This window comes from Myotis lucifugus, unplaced genomic scaffold (assembly GCF_000147115.1).
Source record: "Myotis lucifugus unplaced genomic scaffold, Myoluc2.0 scaffold_285, whole genome shotgun sequence".
In the NCBI taxonomy this organism is placed as follows: Eukaryota; Metazoa; Chordata; class Mammalia; order Chiroptera; family Vespertilionidae; genus Myotis; species Myotis lucifugus.
Window position 1 is genome coordinate 85,391 of NW_005871333.1, and position 18,614 is coordinate 104,004.

General features: G+C 40.0%; 1 protein-coding gene across 9 annotated transcripts in view; it reads left to right on the forward strand.

Moving 5' to 3' along the window:
• The window catches only part of SELENOI (selenoprotein I), a 45,467-nt gene that overhangs the window by 3,091 nt on the left and 23,762 nt on the right, over positions 1-18,614 (forward strand). For all 9 annotated transcript variants that reach the window (XM_023763492.1, XM_023763491.1, XM_023763490.1 and 6 more), the window contains exons 2-4: positions 12,287-12,355; positions 12,903-13,011; positions 14,913-14,987. In XM_023763492.1, coding sequence (XP_023619260.1) covers positions 12,287-12,355; positions 12,903-13,011; positions 14,913-14,987 — 253 coding nt within the window. The remainder of the gene's footprint in view (positions 1-12,286; positions 12,356-12,902; positions 13,012-14,912; positions 14,988-18,614) is intronic.

Below are 18,614 nucleotides of genomic sequence, written 5' to 3' on the forward strand. Positions count from 1 at the left end.
CCCCCCCCCCCCCCACACACACACACCTTTTTCCCAGATCTTTAATGTTGTTATGTCTGCCAGGAATGCTCCCTATTTATATTCATCTTCATATCTTAAATGTTAATTCCTCAGAGAAGCACTCCCTAACTATTGCTTTCCCCTTAACTGTGCTCAGTACCCTCTGCTTCTTTATGGAATTGGCTCTTCAGTGTATCTCCGCATTAGAATATGATGCCCAAGTAGTTAGACTTGTCTTATGGAACACCGTGACCTGGGCACTGTGCCACTGTGCTTACTAGGCACACAATAAACATTTGTGGAATGAATGAATAACTGAAGAAGTCATAGTGGATTGATTGTGTCTAACTGGAATTGGGAAAACTGTAAGGAATCTCAGAAGGTCACGTGGTATATTCCTCGGCCTTCAAGCAATATTGTGCCATACCATTTTGAACTGCTGTGCTGCTGACTTGTCTTAAAATTTTAAGTAAAAAGAAGTTCCAGAGCCTTGGTAACCCAAGCCAGGGCTTTCCAGTTTTCATTAATGGGTGTTATTAACCCAGATAACCTCCTGTTTCCTTTAAGCTGTACTCCCTTTCTGTTACCTGTTTTTCATTGTAAATATTGACATATAAAACTTTTTCTTCTTTACTAGGATCTATCTCTCTGGGTAATTCCCCTAGAAGAGCTGTTCCATTTGCAGCAATGTCTGTAATAGGGACTCTGTATTTCTTATAAGCAGTCTTCTCTAGTTTGATATTTTCCACTAAACAGGGGTCCTCCTTTACAGAAAGTTTTAGTGTGCTCCTCTGTTCCAATTTCCCCCCTTCCCTTATCTGACTCACTTCCTGTGTCTGACAGCAGATTTCCTATCATCCTGGAAAACAAGGTCAATTAAGCAAGCATCCAGTGTTTACTAAAATGTAGTTTGCTAATGTTATTTTAGTTATAATGAGGCTTCTTTTATAAAAAGGGGGAGGACATACATTTATTTCTTCTAGTGGAGGGTTCTTTACTCAGTACTGTGTTCATTTTATTTTTAAGTATATTTTTATTGATTTTAAAGAGGAAGGGAAAGGAAGAGAGATAGAAACATCAGTGATGAGAGAGAATTATTGATTGGCTGCCTCCTTCAGGTCCCCCACTGGGGATTGAGCTGGCAACCTGGGCATATGCCCTTGACCGGAATCGAACCTGGGACCCTTCAGTCTACAGGCTGATGCTCTATCCACTGAGCAACACAGGCTAGGGCAGTACTGTGTTCATTTTAAAAAGTATGAATGCAAGGGTGTCCAAAGGAGAAATCTGTGTGATCATTACTGGAAAGTGAATCACACCTAGAGACCTTTTCTTCCTGAAAATCACACATTCCCATTGTGTGGTCTTTGATAGTAAGTCATTTATGAGTGCTTGCTGAGTGAAAACAGCTTTACCCCATAAATGGGTCAAGACTTAAAATACTCAAAAGAGATTTTATTCCCTGATGTGACCCTGTATGTTAGAGCAAAGAGATGTAGAGAAAGATTGATACTATAAAAGCAGCTGGTGGAAAAATTACTTTTAAACTAGTTTAATGTATCTTTTCTGGAGGTACATCTGAGAGCTACCGCTGGAAACCTGGCAGTTACTCAGAATAACTGCTGAAAGGTGTGCACACGCCGTGTGGTCATTAGGTTTCTGGAATTAGGGACTGTAAGACAATTCATTTTCAGTACAGAAGAAAGCATGGATGGAGTCTGTGTTAGCTACTCTCTTAACACTGTGTTCTCTGTTGTGCTACCACAGATTTATTAAGCAGTGAAATAATTAGTGTCTGCCTTCTCTTTTAGGATATGCGCTCTGGCAGGGCAGGGCCTTTGGCTGTCTCCTTCAACATGACCAAGGTCTAGCACATGAACAGAATGGGCTCTCAACATATTTATTGAAGGAACGGAAGTGTAAAAGAATAGAAGCCATTGTGGAAGGTGGTAAAAGGGAGCTGTGCATCTCCTGGATATCGGAAGGAGACTTTTGTATTTTGAATGTGTAAATGTCAGGGTGTTCCTGGGTCGACGAGGAGACCTCAGTTCTTGTCTTCTTGAAGGAAAGATTTTCAGTCAAGAGACAAAGTGCAGCAAAGCAAGCCAGAATTTATTGGCTGCAGCAACAATGTACTTAGGGCAGTGAGACAAGGAAGGACATAACGGGTGGGAAACCTTTTTTCCTGCCAAGGGCCATTTGGATATTTATAACATCATTCATTGGCCATTCACAATTATCAACCTAAAAATTAGCCTGCTATATTTGGTCAGACATTTAGTTAACTCACCCCCAATGCCTTGGCAGGGCCAGACCAAATGATTTTGAGAGCCTTATGTGTCCCGAGGGTCCAGGGGTCTGATGTTCCCCACCCTGGAGAAAAGTAACAGGAGAGCCCAGGCTGGGCTGCTTTGGCTCCCTGAAAAGTCAGAGAAAAGGGCACCTGGAGACAGGGTCAGGGGGTTCGCCTGGGATGAGCTGCCTCTGCCCATTGCTCCCCTGGTTGCACATCTTGAGCTTATTTATCTCTCCCTTGCAGGTGGAAGTCTTAAGGGACGTGTCAGGGGAGGGTCTCAATAGAATATTCATCAGATTTCCAAGTGTGTGCTTTCAGGGTCATGGTCTCCACTGATTGGTCATCACCAGGCCAGGGGGTCATTAGTTAATACACCTGGTCCGGAGGCAGTCATTGTGCCACTTGTCTGGTTTTGCTGCTTTTCTGGGCCTGGAGCTGAAATACTACTGAAGCCTAGACGTTTCTTTATGGAGGAAAAGTCAGGGGCTCCAAACCGCATGACCAGTGTAGGGGAAGAAAGGTTACCCTGGGGCGGGAGGTTCTTGTTTTCCCTGTTTGCCCCTTGCTAGGCACCCAGGGTTTCTGCCCTGGTGAGTTTCTGTACCTTGCCAATCGTCCTTGCTCTGCTCTTGTCTAACTGCCTGTAATGGGTTTAACCATCACTGTTCTCTGTTACTTACAAATGTTCCTTCAGACAATTATGTTGAGCGATTTTACCCTCACGATGCTTATCATTCTTCTCCTCTACCTATTCTTTAGACAGGTATTGTAGTTGGATTTTCCCATTTATCTAAGGGAGAAACTTCTATTGTGATTTACCTGATCTGACCTGGGGAAGACATAGTTTTAATTGATAGTGTAGCAGCTAGTTTCAAATTGTATCGTTTGTTTTCCTTCAAATTGTATCATTTTGCTTCAGAGGAAGTGCTGTTCTGTGAAATAACTTGTTTAGTCTTAGGAATATAATGTGATGAGTTGGTTCTGCTATTATTGTAGTTAATTAATTTGGCTGTCAATAATAAAACCTGATTATAGGAATCGTGACTATTGTGAATTAATTATTATTATAATTAAGGTTGTTAAGAGAGACTGCATCTCAATGGTAATGCTAAAGAACTGGAATCTGGTCTTCACCCTTACTGGTTCATACAATTTAATTTTTTTTTAAATTCAGTAGGCATTTATTGAGGGCTCAGTCTGTCAGGCAGTGCACTGGGGTGGCGAAAGTTAAGCTAGGCAAAAATTCTGCCTTCAAGGGACCTAGTTTGGTGGCATATAGACAAGTAAATAGCTATAAATAGTTAATAAATTAATTAGGTAAGTTCAGGCTGCTATGGGAGAGGAGAAGGGAGCAGCTCCTGGGAGTGAGGGGTGGCGCTGAGAAAGGCTTCAGAGAAGGGAAGGAAAGGAACACAGCGCTCAGCCTAGAAAGATGAAGGCTGAGTAGGCCCCGGTAATGCCAGGTAAAGAGGGGAGAAGGCTTCGCAGAACAAGGCAGCAATGGAGTGCAAAGGGCTAGAGGCCTGAGATGATTTTCTGGGAACCACAGGAGAGGTTAGATGTTTAGGCAGAATGGTGGAGTGGCAGGAGATGAGACTGGAGAGGGAGGCGGGCACTGTCGGAGGAGGAGGATTTGATGTCAAGGTCTTCTGGATTTTATCCTGTAGATCAGTGTTTCTACAGTCCAAGGACTGTTGGTGTCAGAATCCCGTGGGGAAAATGTTGTTTTTTTAAAAAATATGTTTTTATTGATTTGAGAGAGAGAGAGGAAGGGAGAGGAAGAGAGAGAAACATCGATCAGCTGCCCCCTGCAGGCTCTCTACTGGGGATTGAGCCCACAACCAGCTGAGCCACATTGGCTAGAGTGGGAAAATGTTTTTAATAGCAGATTCCTAGGCCCACTTTGGGAAATTCAGATGAGTTAGCTTGCCATTATCTGCATGTTAAACAAAATACCTCTTGGGTATGTTGTAGTGCTGTAGGTTTTAGGGAGCCACTTAAGAATTTTGAACAGGATCAGATTTTAATATTAGGAAGCTCACCTTGGCAGCTTATAAAAAATGAATGTATGGAGGTGGAGTGGAGGTAAGGGTGATCTGGAGACCTCTTAGGATCCTCCTGAATAAAACTAGGTAAGAAACTCTGAGCAATGGGGATCAAAAAGGAGTTTTGGGGATTCTAAAGATGGAGGTCACAGCTGGTTTACCTACTCCCTGCATTTGCCCCGGCAGATACAGTTAATTGACACACATCTCCATTTCTCTTCATAAGTCAGACTATTGGACAACATTGGCCTTGAACTTCTTGTCAAGAATTCCCTGAAGCTGATGATTGCTTGTCCTCTTTAAAAAGGGTGTTTGTTCCCCAGTTTGCATTTCCCTCCTAATCTGTATGCTCTTGCAGGTCTTTTGTTCAGTTTACCTGCCTGAAACCTATGGACATTTGAGTTTGTGATCCTTGATTTAAGATTTTAAGTTGACAGAATGTGGTAACTGACTAGCTGGAGGTGGCGGTGTGGGGGACAGAGGATGAGTAATGGGGAGGAGTCTGGGATGACTCAGGTTCTGGTGGGATGACTTGGGTAGAGGTGGCAGTCACCGAGGTAAAGATTTATAAAGTATTCACTCTGAAAAGGTGCCCTTGGTAACAATAGCACCTAACATAGTTGAGGAAAAAAATTTAATTCTCTTGATAGCCCAATGTAGAGATATTAATATCTCATGAGTAATCAGACTCATGAGAGTTTGATCCTTACAGAAGCAACAGTTTAAATGATAAATGATGCTGAATCTGGCAGGATAACTAATCTTTTGCATGAGGCACTTCTCTTAGTCAGGGCCACTTGAAGGTGTAGTTTGTGGACTTGGAATTAAAACAAACAAAAAAAACAACCTTCATGTTCTAAAGAAATACCATTTGTGGATAAATTGCTTTCCTTTACAGGAATATTTCTGTAATGATTTAAAAGATTAGAATAGATTTGAATAGATTTGAGGAAGTGGCCTCTCCCATCTGTAAGAACATTAGTAAGGCTTGAAAAGCCCTTTTGTGGTCCTAGGTATAGATTTACAAATGTCTCATATAATTATTTTTGCAGTTGGTAGAGAGTGAAGAGTCAGAAGGAGTGAAAGAAGAATGGATGGGAAACTTGTGCAGAGAGAGAGGAGAGAGATTAAATGGTAGGGAGAAGGTTACCACATATTTAGGTGCTGTTTGGAGGAAACATCTTGAATTGGTTCTTTTACTACTTTCTGAAATATCAGTTCACTGACCATGGCTTGTTTTTCTAACTGCTATAATACAGTGGGGCCTTGACTTACGAGTGTCCCGACTAACGAGTTTTTTGAGATACCAGCTGTCTCTCTGCCGATTTTTTGCATTGAGTTGACAGAGTAATTTGAGTTACCGAGCTCCTTAACGAGCTCGGTCTCGGAACGAATTAAACTCTAAGTCAAGGCCCCACTGTACTTAAATGTTAGAAGAGCTTCTTTGCTGAAAAAGAATGTGGAGGTTGGGAAAGATGTTCCAGTCAGACCGATGGGAACGAAGGCACAGAGAGCAGGAAGACCACAGTAAGTTAGAGGCACAGGGAAGTGCTGGGTATGTGAGGGACAGGCTGAGCCGAGTGACGGAAAGCCCAGTGAAGGGAGGTTCAGTGAAGAAAAGTTGCAGTGGCAAGAGCAATGTGATCATAAACACTGAATAATAATAATTTAACAAACATTTACATAGCATTCACTATATGCGTTACGTCTATTGTCTCATTTAGTACCCACAAGTGCCTTGTGAGGTGGAATCATTTCCCCCATTTTACTGAAACAGAGAGTTTGAGTAACTTGCTCAAGGTTCCCACAGTTGAAATTTGAGCCGAAGCAGCCTGGGTCCCAAGTCCATGGCCTTCATGCTCTGCTGCCTCTTAAATGTAAGAATGAAATATAAATTCTGCCTTGTGGTTACTGGGTATTTTGGACAAGATACATAAACATTAGATAAAGAACTTTATTGAATTTGTGCCTCATGTTTGCAGATGGGGAAAACATAGTGACAGAATTGATTTTGATTTCTCTTCCCCCAGTTTTAAATTAGTAGGGGCAGGCGGGCTTGCATGTCTTATATTTAGTTGAGTGTTGAGAACCTCTCATTTGCTATTAGCTGTGATTGAGATAACAGGCTTTTGATTAAATAATTAGCTTTGGGACTAAAGTTAGAAAGAACCCAGGTACTACTAGCTCTGTGATCTTGAGCAGGTAATAGTCTCTGTAAACCAGGTTTCCTTATCTGTGAAAGGGGTAGTTTCTACCTCAGTGTCATTATCAAAATTGAATGAGTTAATATTTATAAATTGCCTGGCACATAGTGCTAAACATAGCGTTAAGTAAATAAAAAATAACACTTGACACTTGTGCTTCCCTGCTTGCGGACATAGCATATAACATAGACACACGCCCACACCCCAGGAAGTAATACCAAGAGAAAGTATATTTTAGGAAAGGAAGTGAAGGGTGGCAACTTAATGGACAGATAGGAAGAGTAACTGAGGAGTCTGTGTCCAGTGTGGGTCCCACAGATATCTTTGACTTTAGATTTCATCCTCTGTTTATCTGTGTATAATAGTTCAACAGGCGAATAAGTACATTTTCTCAAATACCACTCTCCTATTTAAGAATCTGCAGTACCATCCAAACGTTTAAGTCTCGTATCCACATTCCTCAGCAAGGATTTCAAGTTCCTTCACTGAACTCGTCCTCCTTTTGTTTTATCTTCTCATCTCTTGTTAGAGATTATAAAGTAAGTCTAGCAGGCAAACCTGCTTGTCTTCATGACTTGTTCGTTCTTGTCTCATTGTTCTAGCTCTTCTCCAGTCTTCTCTCACCACCATCTTCTCTCTGACATCTTAGCAGATGTAAGTGACCATATTCAGTGACATGCGATCTCACTGCCCACTGATTCACGTTTTCTGTGGGTGTAGTTATTCAAGTCTCGTATTAATAAGTAATTTAAGAAACTTGTTTTTTCTGTCCGCTTTTTTAATTTTAAGTTTCGTTTTGGAGTTTTTGCATCATAGTAGAGTGTTCCTAGCACAATGCCCTGCATTTAGTAAGCATTAGTGAGCAATAGCTGAATTTTATCCTACTTCTCTCACTTGCAGGGCAGTATTTAAAGTCATCAAAAGGAGGTGTAGGTGTTGACCACTGAGCTGATGCTGTGGCTTGTCCTTCTGCTGAGGAGTGGCGGGAGTGTCTTTAATGTTTGTTGTCACCAGTGGTCCTTAAACTTGAGGGTGCCTCAGGATCACCTGGCTGGTTTGTTAGACGACAGATGGCTGGGCTCCACCCCCAGAGTATCTAATTCTGTACATCTGGTGTAGGGCCCAAGAATTTGAATTCAGTTTGGCGACTGCATTTTGAGAACCATCTCATCAAAGAAGTATTCAGTTGTATTGCAGTCAGAAGAGCAGTTATTAAAACCAAGAAATGAATGTAGAGGAATAAGAAAGTATTTGAGATAAAAAGAAAACCAAGATGGCGGCATAGGTAAACACCAGAGATTGCTGCCTTGCACAACCACTTCAAAAATACAACTAAAAGACGGAACGGACATCATCCAGAACCACAGGAAGGCTGGCTGAGTAGAAATTCTACAACTAGAAGGAAAGAGAAAAGCATACCGAGACTCAGAGGAGGTGCGGTGCGGAAGTAAAGTACAGAGGTACAGAGGCGCATGCGGAAAGGGCTGGCGGCTGAGGACAAGGTTGTCTTTTTCAATCGGGAGAGAGTCTCAAGCTCTGAGCTCCAGTTCCAGGTGAGTCTCTGGGGACCCAGACTCATATGGGAGAAACTGGGCTGTCTGGCATCGGTCGGAACTTGAGGGCAGCTTTCTCTCGGAGGTGCTTGCAGCCATTGCCGGGACACTGAGAAGCAGGGCCTCTGAGGGCAGGACTGAGAGCAGCCATAACTGCTCGCTCCATCCTGTTGATCCCCTGGGACCCCGCCCCGCCCAAGCTGTGTACGGAGGCTTTTGCATATGAAAGGCCTGGCCCTTTGCAATCTGATAATTACCTAACAAACTACAGCTGGCCCAAGGCCCCAGGGCAACTTGCATTGCTTCACAACTGGCTCCTGCTGGGTAGCCTCAGGCAAAGGCTAGATTAGCACCTCCTTAGAGATCCAGGAGCCAGTGTGCCTGGTGGTCAGAGTGGGACCATCCAGATTGCAGCTCCTCAGATCTATAAAGGACACACTCAGGGGGCAGACTCAGTAAGCACCAAAGCCCCATTGAAGCAAGTCTTGCTCCGGAGGGGTGTCTCCAGCACAGAAGTTCTCCCACTGCAGACACAGCTGATTCTCACAGCCAATTGGCCTGGAGGTCAATTCCTCCCAGTGTTACCTACAACAATCAAGGCTTAACTACAACAAGACTGTGCACAAAGCCCACAAGGGGGTGCACCAAGAGTGTCTACCTCAGGTAATTGGGGAGGCTGAGTCACTGGGCCCTATAGGACACCTAGCACAGAAAGCCACTCTATCGACACAGCGAAGCATAAAAAAATGCGGAGACAAAGAAACAGGACACAAATGACAGAAATGGAGGAAAGCAAACTACTGGATATAGAGTTCAAAACCACACTTTTAAGGTTTTTCAAGAATTTTCTAGAAACTGCCGATAAACTTAATGAGACCCTCAAGAAATCTAATGAGACCCTCGAGGTTGTGATAAAGGACCAACCAGAAATTAAGCATACACTGACTGAAATAAAGAATATTATACAGAGTTCCAACAGCAGACTAGAGGATCGCAAGAATCAAGTCAAAGATTTGAAATACGAAGAAGCAAAAAACACCCAACCTTGGAAAAGCAAAATGAAAAAAGAATCCAAAAATACAAAGATAGTGTAAGGAGCCTCTGGGACAGCTTCAAGCGTACCAACATCTGAATTATAGGGGTGCCAGAAGAAGAGAGAGAGCAAGATATTGAAAACCTATTTGAAGAAATAATGACAGAAAACTTCCCCTTCCTGGTGAAAGAAATGGACTTACAAGTCCAGGAAGCGCAGAGAACCCCAAACAAAAGAAATCCAAAGAGGACCACACCAAGACACATCATAATTAAAATGCCAAGAGCAAAAGACAAAGAGAGAATCTTAAAAGCAGCAAGAGAAAGACAGTCAGTTACCTACAAGGGAGTACCCATACGACTTTCAGCTGATTTCTCAACAGAAACTTTGCAGGCCAGAAGGGAGTGGCAAGAAATATTCAAAGTGATGAATAGCAAGAACCTACAAGCAAGATTACTTTATCCAGCAAAGCTATCATTCAGAATTGAAGGTCAGATAAAGAGCTTCACAGATAAGAAAAAGCTAAAGGAGTTCATCACCACTAAACCAGTATTATATGAAATGCTGAAAGGTATCTTTTAAGAAGAGGAAGAAGAAAAAGGTAAAGATACAAACTATGAACAACAAATACACATCTATCAACAAGTAAATCTAAAAATCAAGTGAATAAATAATCTGATGAACAGAATAAATTGGTGATTATAATAAAAAAAAAGTATTTGATGTTCATAAGTTTTCAAGCGTTAGGTAGTCTTAATTTTTGTGTCTGGGAACCCCCGGATATCTTTTATTAGAAAAGAGAATGAAGTGTTTACAGAATTGTGTATTAGCCTTCTATAGCTGGGTAACAAATTACCACAGACTTGATGGCATAAAACAACACACATTTATCATCTCTCAGTTCCTGTGGGTCAGTAGTTTGGGCATTGGTTAGGTGGCTCCTCTGCAGTTAAGGTGTCAGCAGGATTGTGTTGTCATCTAGATCTTGGGGTTCCTCCTCCAGGTTCGTGTGGTTGTTGGCAGAGTTCAGTTCTTTCCAAATGTAGGGCTGAGGCTCTTGGCTCCCAGAGGCTGCCTGCTTTTCCTTCCCACATTACCTTCACCATAGGCAGTTCACATCACTGCTGTTTGCTTCAAGGTCAGCTGCAGACTCTTCTCTAAACTGCTAAGATGGAGTCTTATATATGAAACTAGAGGCCTGGTGCACAAATCCGGGGTGGGTCCCTTGGCCTGGCCTGTGGGGATTGGGCTGAAACTAGCTCTCCAACATATCCTGAGGGGTCCCGGATTGCGAGAGGGTGGTTCTTGGGTGATGCCCCCGGAATCGGCCTCCCTCCTCTCTGGTTCTGGGTGAGTCACCACTCAGTAGCTCCTGCGTTGAACGTCTGCCCCCTGGTGGTCTGTGCATACATAGCTACTGGCCAGTCGGCCGGTCGCTTAGGCTTTTATATATATACTAGAGGTCTGTTGCATGAAAAGATTCGTGCCAGCTTAGGCCCAATCTCCCGGGGAGCGGGCCCAAACCAGCAGATGGTCATCCCCTGAGGGGTCCCAGACTGCGAGAGGGCACAGGCCGGGCTGAGGGACCCTCCCCCCCACGCACAAATTTTTGTGCACTGGGCCTCTAGTTTAAAAATATTTCTGTTTACTTTTTCCATCATACTTTTAAGTCTTGAAACACTGATGAGGAAATATTTTCTGCATATTCATAAAAATTTCAGGAAGAAATTTTGACCTTTAATTATGATTTAAAAAATATTAGACACTCAAATTGAAACCAGACAATCAACGGGTCCAGGCTGCCTGTCACTACTTGAGCCAAGTAAGCAGAGACAGGGTTGAATCATATGAGCGTTTATTCCAATAATGCTGGCAGTATGGGAGAGCAGCAGGTCATCTATGAAAATCTGCTCTGCACCCCCACCATAAGCCAGCTGCTTATATTGGGGTGGACAAAGATTACATGGGGAAGTAGGCAAAAGGAATAAGAATAGGTATGCAATATGGATGTTACTGGCATGGGGAAAGAGGCAATGCCAGCTGGGGTGAAACTCCATTGTTTGGGCAACCAGGTTGTTAATCTTTCCATGATAAATGAGAATGGACTGAATTTCAAGGTTGACTCTAGGTCTCTGGAGTATACAACTCCCAGCCAGGTTAGAATGTGCTTTCTTAAATTAGAACAAAACAATCAAGGTTAACAGAGCATGATTAATATGTCTTAAAACTACAACTAGTCCCCAATATTCTATTTCTGCACCTAAGAAAATGCTTACTACTTACTTTATATACATACTAAGCATAAGTACAATACACAGGCAAACTTTTTTCAAACATGTGACTAGTATAGCATTGTTTAAATGTTGGCTGGATGAATTAGGTAATGTTCCCCACTTTTGGAGGTGGAAATTGTCCCTTACCGATTTTGTATCCCTTCTCCCCCACACCTACTGTAGTGCTCTCTATATGCCAGGCACTCTAATGTGTGTGTCTGATGAATGTCATCAACATCACTTTTAAAGTTTTACATTATTATATACAAATATTTGTTAAAATTCCCCCCCCTTTTTTTTTTTTTTACTAAATAGCTCAATAACTTAAATAACACTTACTGTGGGGGCAGGTAGTACTATAATTGCTTCATGTGTATTATTAGCTTAACTAATCCTGGCAATCCTTTAAGGTTAAAGTTATTATCCCCATATTACAGGTGAAGAAACTATGACAAGTAACTTGCTCAAGGGCACACAGATAGTAAGTACACTAGCAATGGTATCAAGTGGTAAAACAACTAGATTCCTCTAAGTCCAGGGATGAAGGAGGTTGAGTGAGAAGGTGTATGAGCATGTTTGAATGCACACAGTGTGCATATTACCAATCTTGATTCTGTATAGTAAGTGAGAACTTATAAGCAGTATAGATTTTTCTGTTGAAACACGATAATATTGTAAAGGTTGAATAAAAAATACCTGTCTGTGCTTGACAGTTTTTGCCTCCTTTATATTGCTCCTCCAGTTTTATTATTCAGATGATGACATCATGTAAATAGACATATTCTCCAAGGTACTTTTGTACTGTTATTTTCAGTTTAGAAATTGTTCTGTTTGCTAGCGTGTAAAGATTAACTCTGAATATTTTCTTTCATTTCTTAACAGTACAGTGCTGTAGATACCAATCCACTCTCTCTGTATGTCATGCATCCATTTTGGAACACTATAGTAAAGGTAAGATGATTAATAGGCATGCATTTGTTTTAGTAAGTTTAAAATTTTAGACTGTTTAGTAAGTTTTATAGATATCTTATTAATCCTATTAAACCGGGCAGTTTTAATAAGATATCTAGAGAAACTCCTCCTCCTATCTCCTTTCCCTTTTGATTTATCTCATTGTTGAAATCTCAGTTTATACTCTGGAATTCATAATTTTATAAAATTTTCTAAAATAAATGTAATGTTCATTAAATATAGAATTATTTAAAACAGAATAGAAAGAAGAAAGAAGTGCTTTCTTCTATCAATTGCAGATTGTGGTTTTCATTTTATTATAAATAACTCCTGCATATGATCTTTTAAAAATACATGTTTTTGTTGATTTGAGAGAGAGAGGAAGGGAGAGGGAGAAAGAGAGCGAGAAACACCAATGTGAGAGAGAAACAGCAATTGATCTCTTAAATTATAGCTTTTATTATAATTTAAATTTGCATGTTGTGCTGTGTTTGGACAGAGATATTTCTCTACTTTAATTATATTCTAATTATTTTGAAAAATACAGGCATTTCCTACTTGGCTGGCTCCAAATCTGATAACTTTTTCTGGCTTTCTGCTGGTTGTATTCAATTTCCTACTTCTGGCATACTTTGATCCTGACTTTTATGCTTCAGGTAAGATTATTACTTTTAATATAAAATTTGAAATGTCCAAACAGAGAAATGATATGATTATTTTCTGGTTTTATTAAGATGCTATATTTTTGAAAAGTTTTAGGTATAATAAGGGTCTATAAAATGTCAAAATTGGGTATAAAAGCTAAGATGTGTTTTCACAGTCGGTATGTGTGTTTCTATTAAGTTCTAGAAACTAACTTGCCTATTTAATTTAGAAATGCTATCAAAAGCATAAGGTTTTAGTAAGTAAAGAATACCTGGATTTATAAGAAGATACAGGAGTAGGACGACAAAACTGCTTGAAAATGAATTTGAGTAGAGTCCAACCTACCTACCAATTCCAGTAATACCTCTTCCTTTGTTCTAGTTATGGGAGAAAAATCCCGTTTTCTAAAGGGAATGTAATGTTGCTTTCCCTCTGCTCAGCATCCTTACTTCTAACAATTCCCAGTTTCCTCTAAAAATGGTTCTTAGACCTTTAAGTATTTATTGACAGAGTCTGGATCCTTATTGGGGAAGACAGGGAAAAGTCACTTTTGGGGGAGGCAGTTTTCAGCCTGCTCCCACCTGGGATTCCAGTGTCTTCTTTCACACCTATTCCTGTCTTTGCTGACTTCCTCACCCAGCTTCTGCTCTGGCAATAGGAGTGACTCTGGGCTGCATTTGGGATAGGGGTGGATAGTGCGAGACAGGATCTATTTTTATCATTCATCCAGTTGATGAAGTTGCGAGGAATAGAAAGATGAAGGTAGATTAGTATTTTTTTCATTCTAAGTTAGAGAATATATTTTCCAATAAGAATACTTATAAATGATGTAGTCAGGAGTTTTAGTATTATAATTCATCTATGTTCTAGGTTCAGCAGACTTTTGTGGACTAACCTGGAAAAATTAACAATCACTGAAAGCATTGTTTTTGTAGGAAAGTTTGGAGTTTGAAACACTTAGGAGTTTTGCTGTTACAGAAATTCTGTATACATACACCTAACTTTATCAACTGAAACTTTTAGCCATAGCTTCTGTACATGTAATAATATGGTAATGGAAGATTATAAAGTACTATATGAATAATAAGTAAGATTAAATTTCATTAAGTCTGGTTTTGATACTGTGTTTTTTCAAATTTGTATTTGAATCCTCAGGACAGCCTCAAAAGTTTACTTTCTAACTAGAAATATTATTTTCTCAAATTAAATAAGAATACTCAGTTATTAAGAGAACTAAAAACATGTAAATATTATATATATTTTCCCGAATCATATAAGTTGAAGGACCAGATCAACCATTTAGTCCCAATATATTTGAGAAATGAAAGACAGGTGAGGTTAAATGACATATTTAGGTCACAATGCTCATTGGTTACAGAGGCATGACTAGAACCCAGGCCTCCTAATTCTAAGTTGTTCTATCTTAGGGGGTAAAAGTGAGGTCCAGACATTTCATTATGATTCTGATGCCAGAATCATCCACTTGAGGTCACCTATCTGTACCAAATCAAAAGGTCTTTTGTTTAGCTAATTAATGCAATAAGAGAGTATAGGTTGAAGGCTCAATACATATTTGTAAACAATGAGGATCAGATTAAACACAAGCATTTTTTAAATTCTAAAGACATTTTTCATTCTACATAAGATTTTTAAGATGAATAATCAGTCGTGAGTTATGATTTAAGCTCAAAATAAATACCTATTGTTTATGAGGGGTTGCACCGTTCTTGTTTCTTTTTTCCAGAGTTTATTGATATTTTTTAATATTTACCTAGTTCTGTATTCAAAATATATTGTACAGTATTGTAGCTTCTATTTAATAAGTAGAAACCTGTTTTATCTGGCAGTATATACCATGGTAAGAATGATGGAACTTAGACTGTATTACACTCTGAGTTGCTTTCCTTTGCAGCACCAGGTCACAAACATGTTCCTGGCTGGGTGTGGATTGTGGTGGGCATCCTCAACTTCGTTGCCTACACTCTAGGTAAGAAATTGGCAAATACCCACCTTAGTCAGTGGCTGGTGAATCTGTCAGCAAAGATAGCCAACCACTAAGTTAACATTTTCTCCTATGCTTACTTCATGTTAACTAGGGTTTATTAATATCCTGTTCAATTTAATAAATATGTTTTGAGTTTCTCTGTGAAAAAAAATTGTTGTTCATTGCTGGGGATTTAAAGGATAAGATAGGAGTTGGCAAGCTATCACTTGTGGGCCAAACCGGCCTGTTGCCGGTTTTTGTAAGTACATTTTTTATTGGAACACAGCTGTGCTCATTCCTTTACATGTTGTCTATGGCTGCAATCTTGCAAAGGCAGAGTTGAGTAGTTGCCAACAGAGACTGTATGGCCCAGAATGTCTAAACTATGTCCTAGCTGGCTCTTTACAAAAAATATTTGCCAGCTTACAGAATAAGACATTATTTTTGCCTTAAGTTTGGGAAGCAGTGCTGACATACCAAATGACTGCGGAATACTGAGAGGTCCTATGTAGAACGCAGTGGGAGAACAAATAGGCCAGTGGTCAGTTCTTATTTGGGGGAAGGAGTGGTCAGGGAAGTCTACTGTACTAGGCTATCCTGTCTATTCCACCAAGAATGCTTTTCATTGGATTATCTTGAATGGCTTGTCCTGAATTCTCTTAATATCCTTTCCTGCTTTATTTTTCTCCGTAGCATTTAAAATCATATGACCTGGTAGCCATTTACTTGCCTACCTGTTTGTTGTCTGTCTGCTCCAAAATATGTTTCTTGAGGAGGGTGGTACTTTGCTTTCACTGCTGTGTACCCAGAGTTTAGAACATAGTAGGCACTCAGTAGATAGTTTTTAAATGCTTGTGAAGTAGCAGACCCTGACTTCAAGTTGCTTAGACCTCTTCGGATAAAAAGGCCTTACACATAAAACCAGTATAATCTGGTACATAATTATGGTGGATGACCAGAGCTGCCAGAGTTTGGGGAACGGAGAAAGTGAAGTCTAGAAGAATTAAGAAAAAAGCTTAGTTACATATTTAGGTAGAGGATTCTGGACATCAAGTTATTCAAGATGAGAAGGTTTTAAAATTCTGCTATTTGGTTGCCCAAGACTGCAGGAGGAATTAGCCTAATTCTAGGAAAGGTGAAGCTGGCCTGAGGCCTCTAACTCTCTAACTTCTAACATTTAGCATTTCATAAAGAGCCTTGTGATATATTGTATAATCTACCTGTCTCAGGTCCACAGCTCTGGCAAAAATCCTGACCTAACACGATTTGTTGCAAAATGTATCTTGAACTAACCTGAGGCAATTTACAATCTTTTATTCTACTAGTGGGACTATTTTTACATTTTGCTGCAGAAATATTAATGTGTTTGATCACAGCGTGCTGCTCTAGGTCCTGCTGGGTTTCTTGAAAATATATAGCAGTGATGGCGAACCTTTTGAGCTCGGCATTTTGAAAAACCCTAACTTAACTCTGGTGCCATGTCACATATAGAAATTTTTTGATATTTGCAACCATAGTAAAACAAAGACTTATATTTTTGATATTTATTTTATATATTTAAATGCCATTTAACAAAGAAAAATCAACCAAAAAAATGAGTTCGCATGTCACCTCTGACACGCGTGTCATAGGTTTGCCATCACTGATATATAGCATATTCCCTGAATTACCTTTCTTAAAAAAAAAACCCCACGCTGAAGCATATCGAGACCTCAGACTTGTGGAGCTAGAATGGGTTCAGTGAGAAGATGCACAAAACCTAATTAATATGTAATTCATGAATTCAGTATTTATTATAACCGTAGGAGTTGCACTGAAAATAGGAAAATAAGCCAGCAAATAATGAGAAAAGTCTTAGGAAATATTTTAGCTACTTAAGGGCATTAAGACCTTATATAAGAGAGATCTGCAGTCTTTGGGCAGGAGTTTGGCATTCATCCTTAATATATTCCTTCAATATTTTTGAAAGCCTTCTTTGTCACAAACTGAGCTGGGCACTGGGGTAATACTGTGGTGAGCAAGAAACACAATACAGTAATTATAAGGAATTTCTAATTCCCTAAATAGGAATCTTTACAGTTAGCCTAATTCTAATGCACTTAGTTATCAAAACTGTTTCTTTTGAGAATTTTTTATAATTCAAAATTTTCTTTTTAACTCGATTTTACCATTCTCTCTCTCTCTCTCTCTCTCTCTCTCTCTCTCTCTCTCTCTCCCTCTCTCTCCTCCTTCTCTTCCCTTTCTTCCTTTTTCCCCTTCTTTCTATGTCCTCCTTCATTTCCTCACCCCCAAGGTTCCTCTGTTTCTGCCCTTAAATGAAGGTGCTCTATTATACTTTATCCTTAACTTTCTTTCTTCTGATATTCTGGGTAATCCTGATTCTTAACACTATTAAGATGACTCTTTTGTTTATAGCTAGCTGTTATTTATCTTAAGTTACTAATAATAAGTACCCTTAGGTTGAATTGCTTGACATTACCGTGTGGATACCCTGCTAACACTTCAATTTCAGCCTCTGAAATTGTACTCAGCATCTTTTCTATCATTCTTGTTCCTTCTACCGACTTTCTTGTTTCAATTAACACTACCACTGTAGTGTTACCCAGGCTGGAAACTTTGGAGATGGTCTTCTTGTCCTTTGGCCTCACCTCTCTTTTTTTTTTGCTACCTTGTCGTTTTTATTTAATATGTCGCCAGTCCCCAGCTTTTCATTCATACCGCATTCCATCGCAGTGTTAGCTTACTAATTGTTCCTCTTCTAGCTTGTCATTCACACTGATGTCAGGGGAATCTTCCGGAAACACTTCATTGACTTCACCCTTGTCACTCCCCTTCTCAGATACTTTTAGTAGCCCTTCCTCCTCCCTAAAACTTTTAAATTGGCCCAAACCTCCCTTTTAGCCTCTGTGTACCGCCCTCTTCACATACTACTTTCTAGTCAAACTAAACTGCTTGGCTTTCTCAGAACAGGCATGTGCTTTTCCGTCTCGGTGTTTTTGCTGGTAGCACTCCCTCCTCTTGAAATGGCATACTCCTTTATCTCCTGTCTACTGAAACCCAACTCATTCTGTATGTCCCCACTCAGATTTCATCTTGTCGTCTAAGCCATTCTAGAGGTCTTAGCCTGAAGAGAACCTGTCCCTTTTCTGTATGTTCTGTGGTGTGATACCTATGTCTTCAATGACCAGTTTTTTCTCCTTTCTCAATTGTAAACATAAACTTAGTTTATTCTAAGATTCTTGTAATCCCTGCAAAATTGAGAATAGTGCAATGCATAGGTTCTATACATTCTTATATTTACTGAAACTTAGTATGTGCATAACTTTTTTCTGAAAGCACTTACAGTTGTGGAGGCGGTAGCGCTGTAAAGAAGTGACTGTGCTATCAAACAAGATGAAATAGGTGCTGTAACTGAAGTACATAGTGTTTCTGGATCCCAGAGCAAGGAGTGGTTAGATGAGTTATAATGAGTAACTGCTGAATGTTCTCTGGAGGCTTGCGAATGTGTGGCTAATGGAGCAATTCCGTTGTTAGGCAGATTTGGAGAACTTCAGAGTCCAACTAGAATGCTTCCTCCTCTAAAACTGACACCATTCAGTGTGATATAACATTTTAATTTTAATATTTATT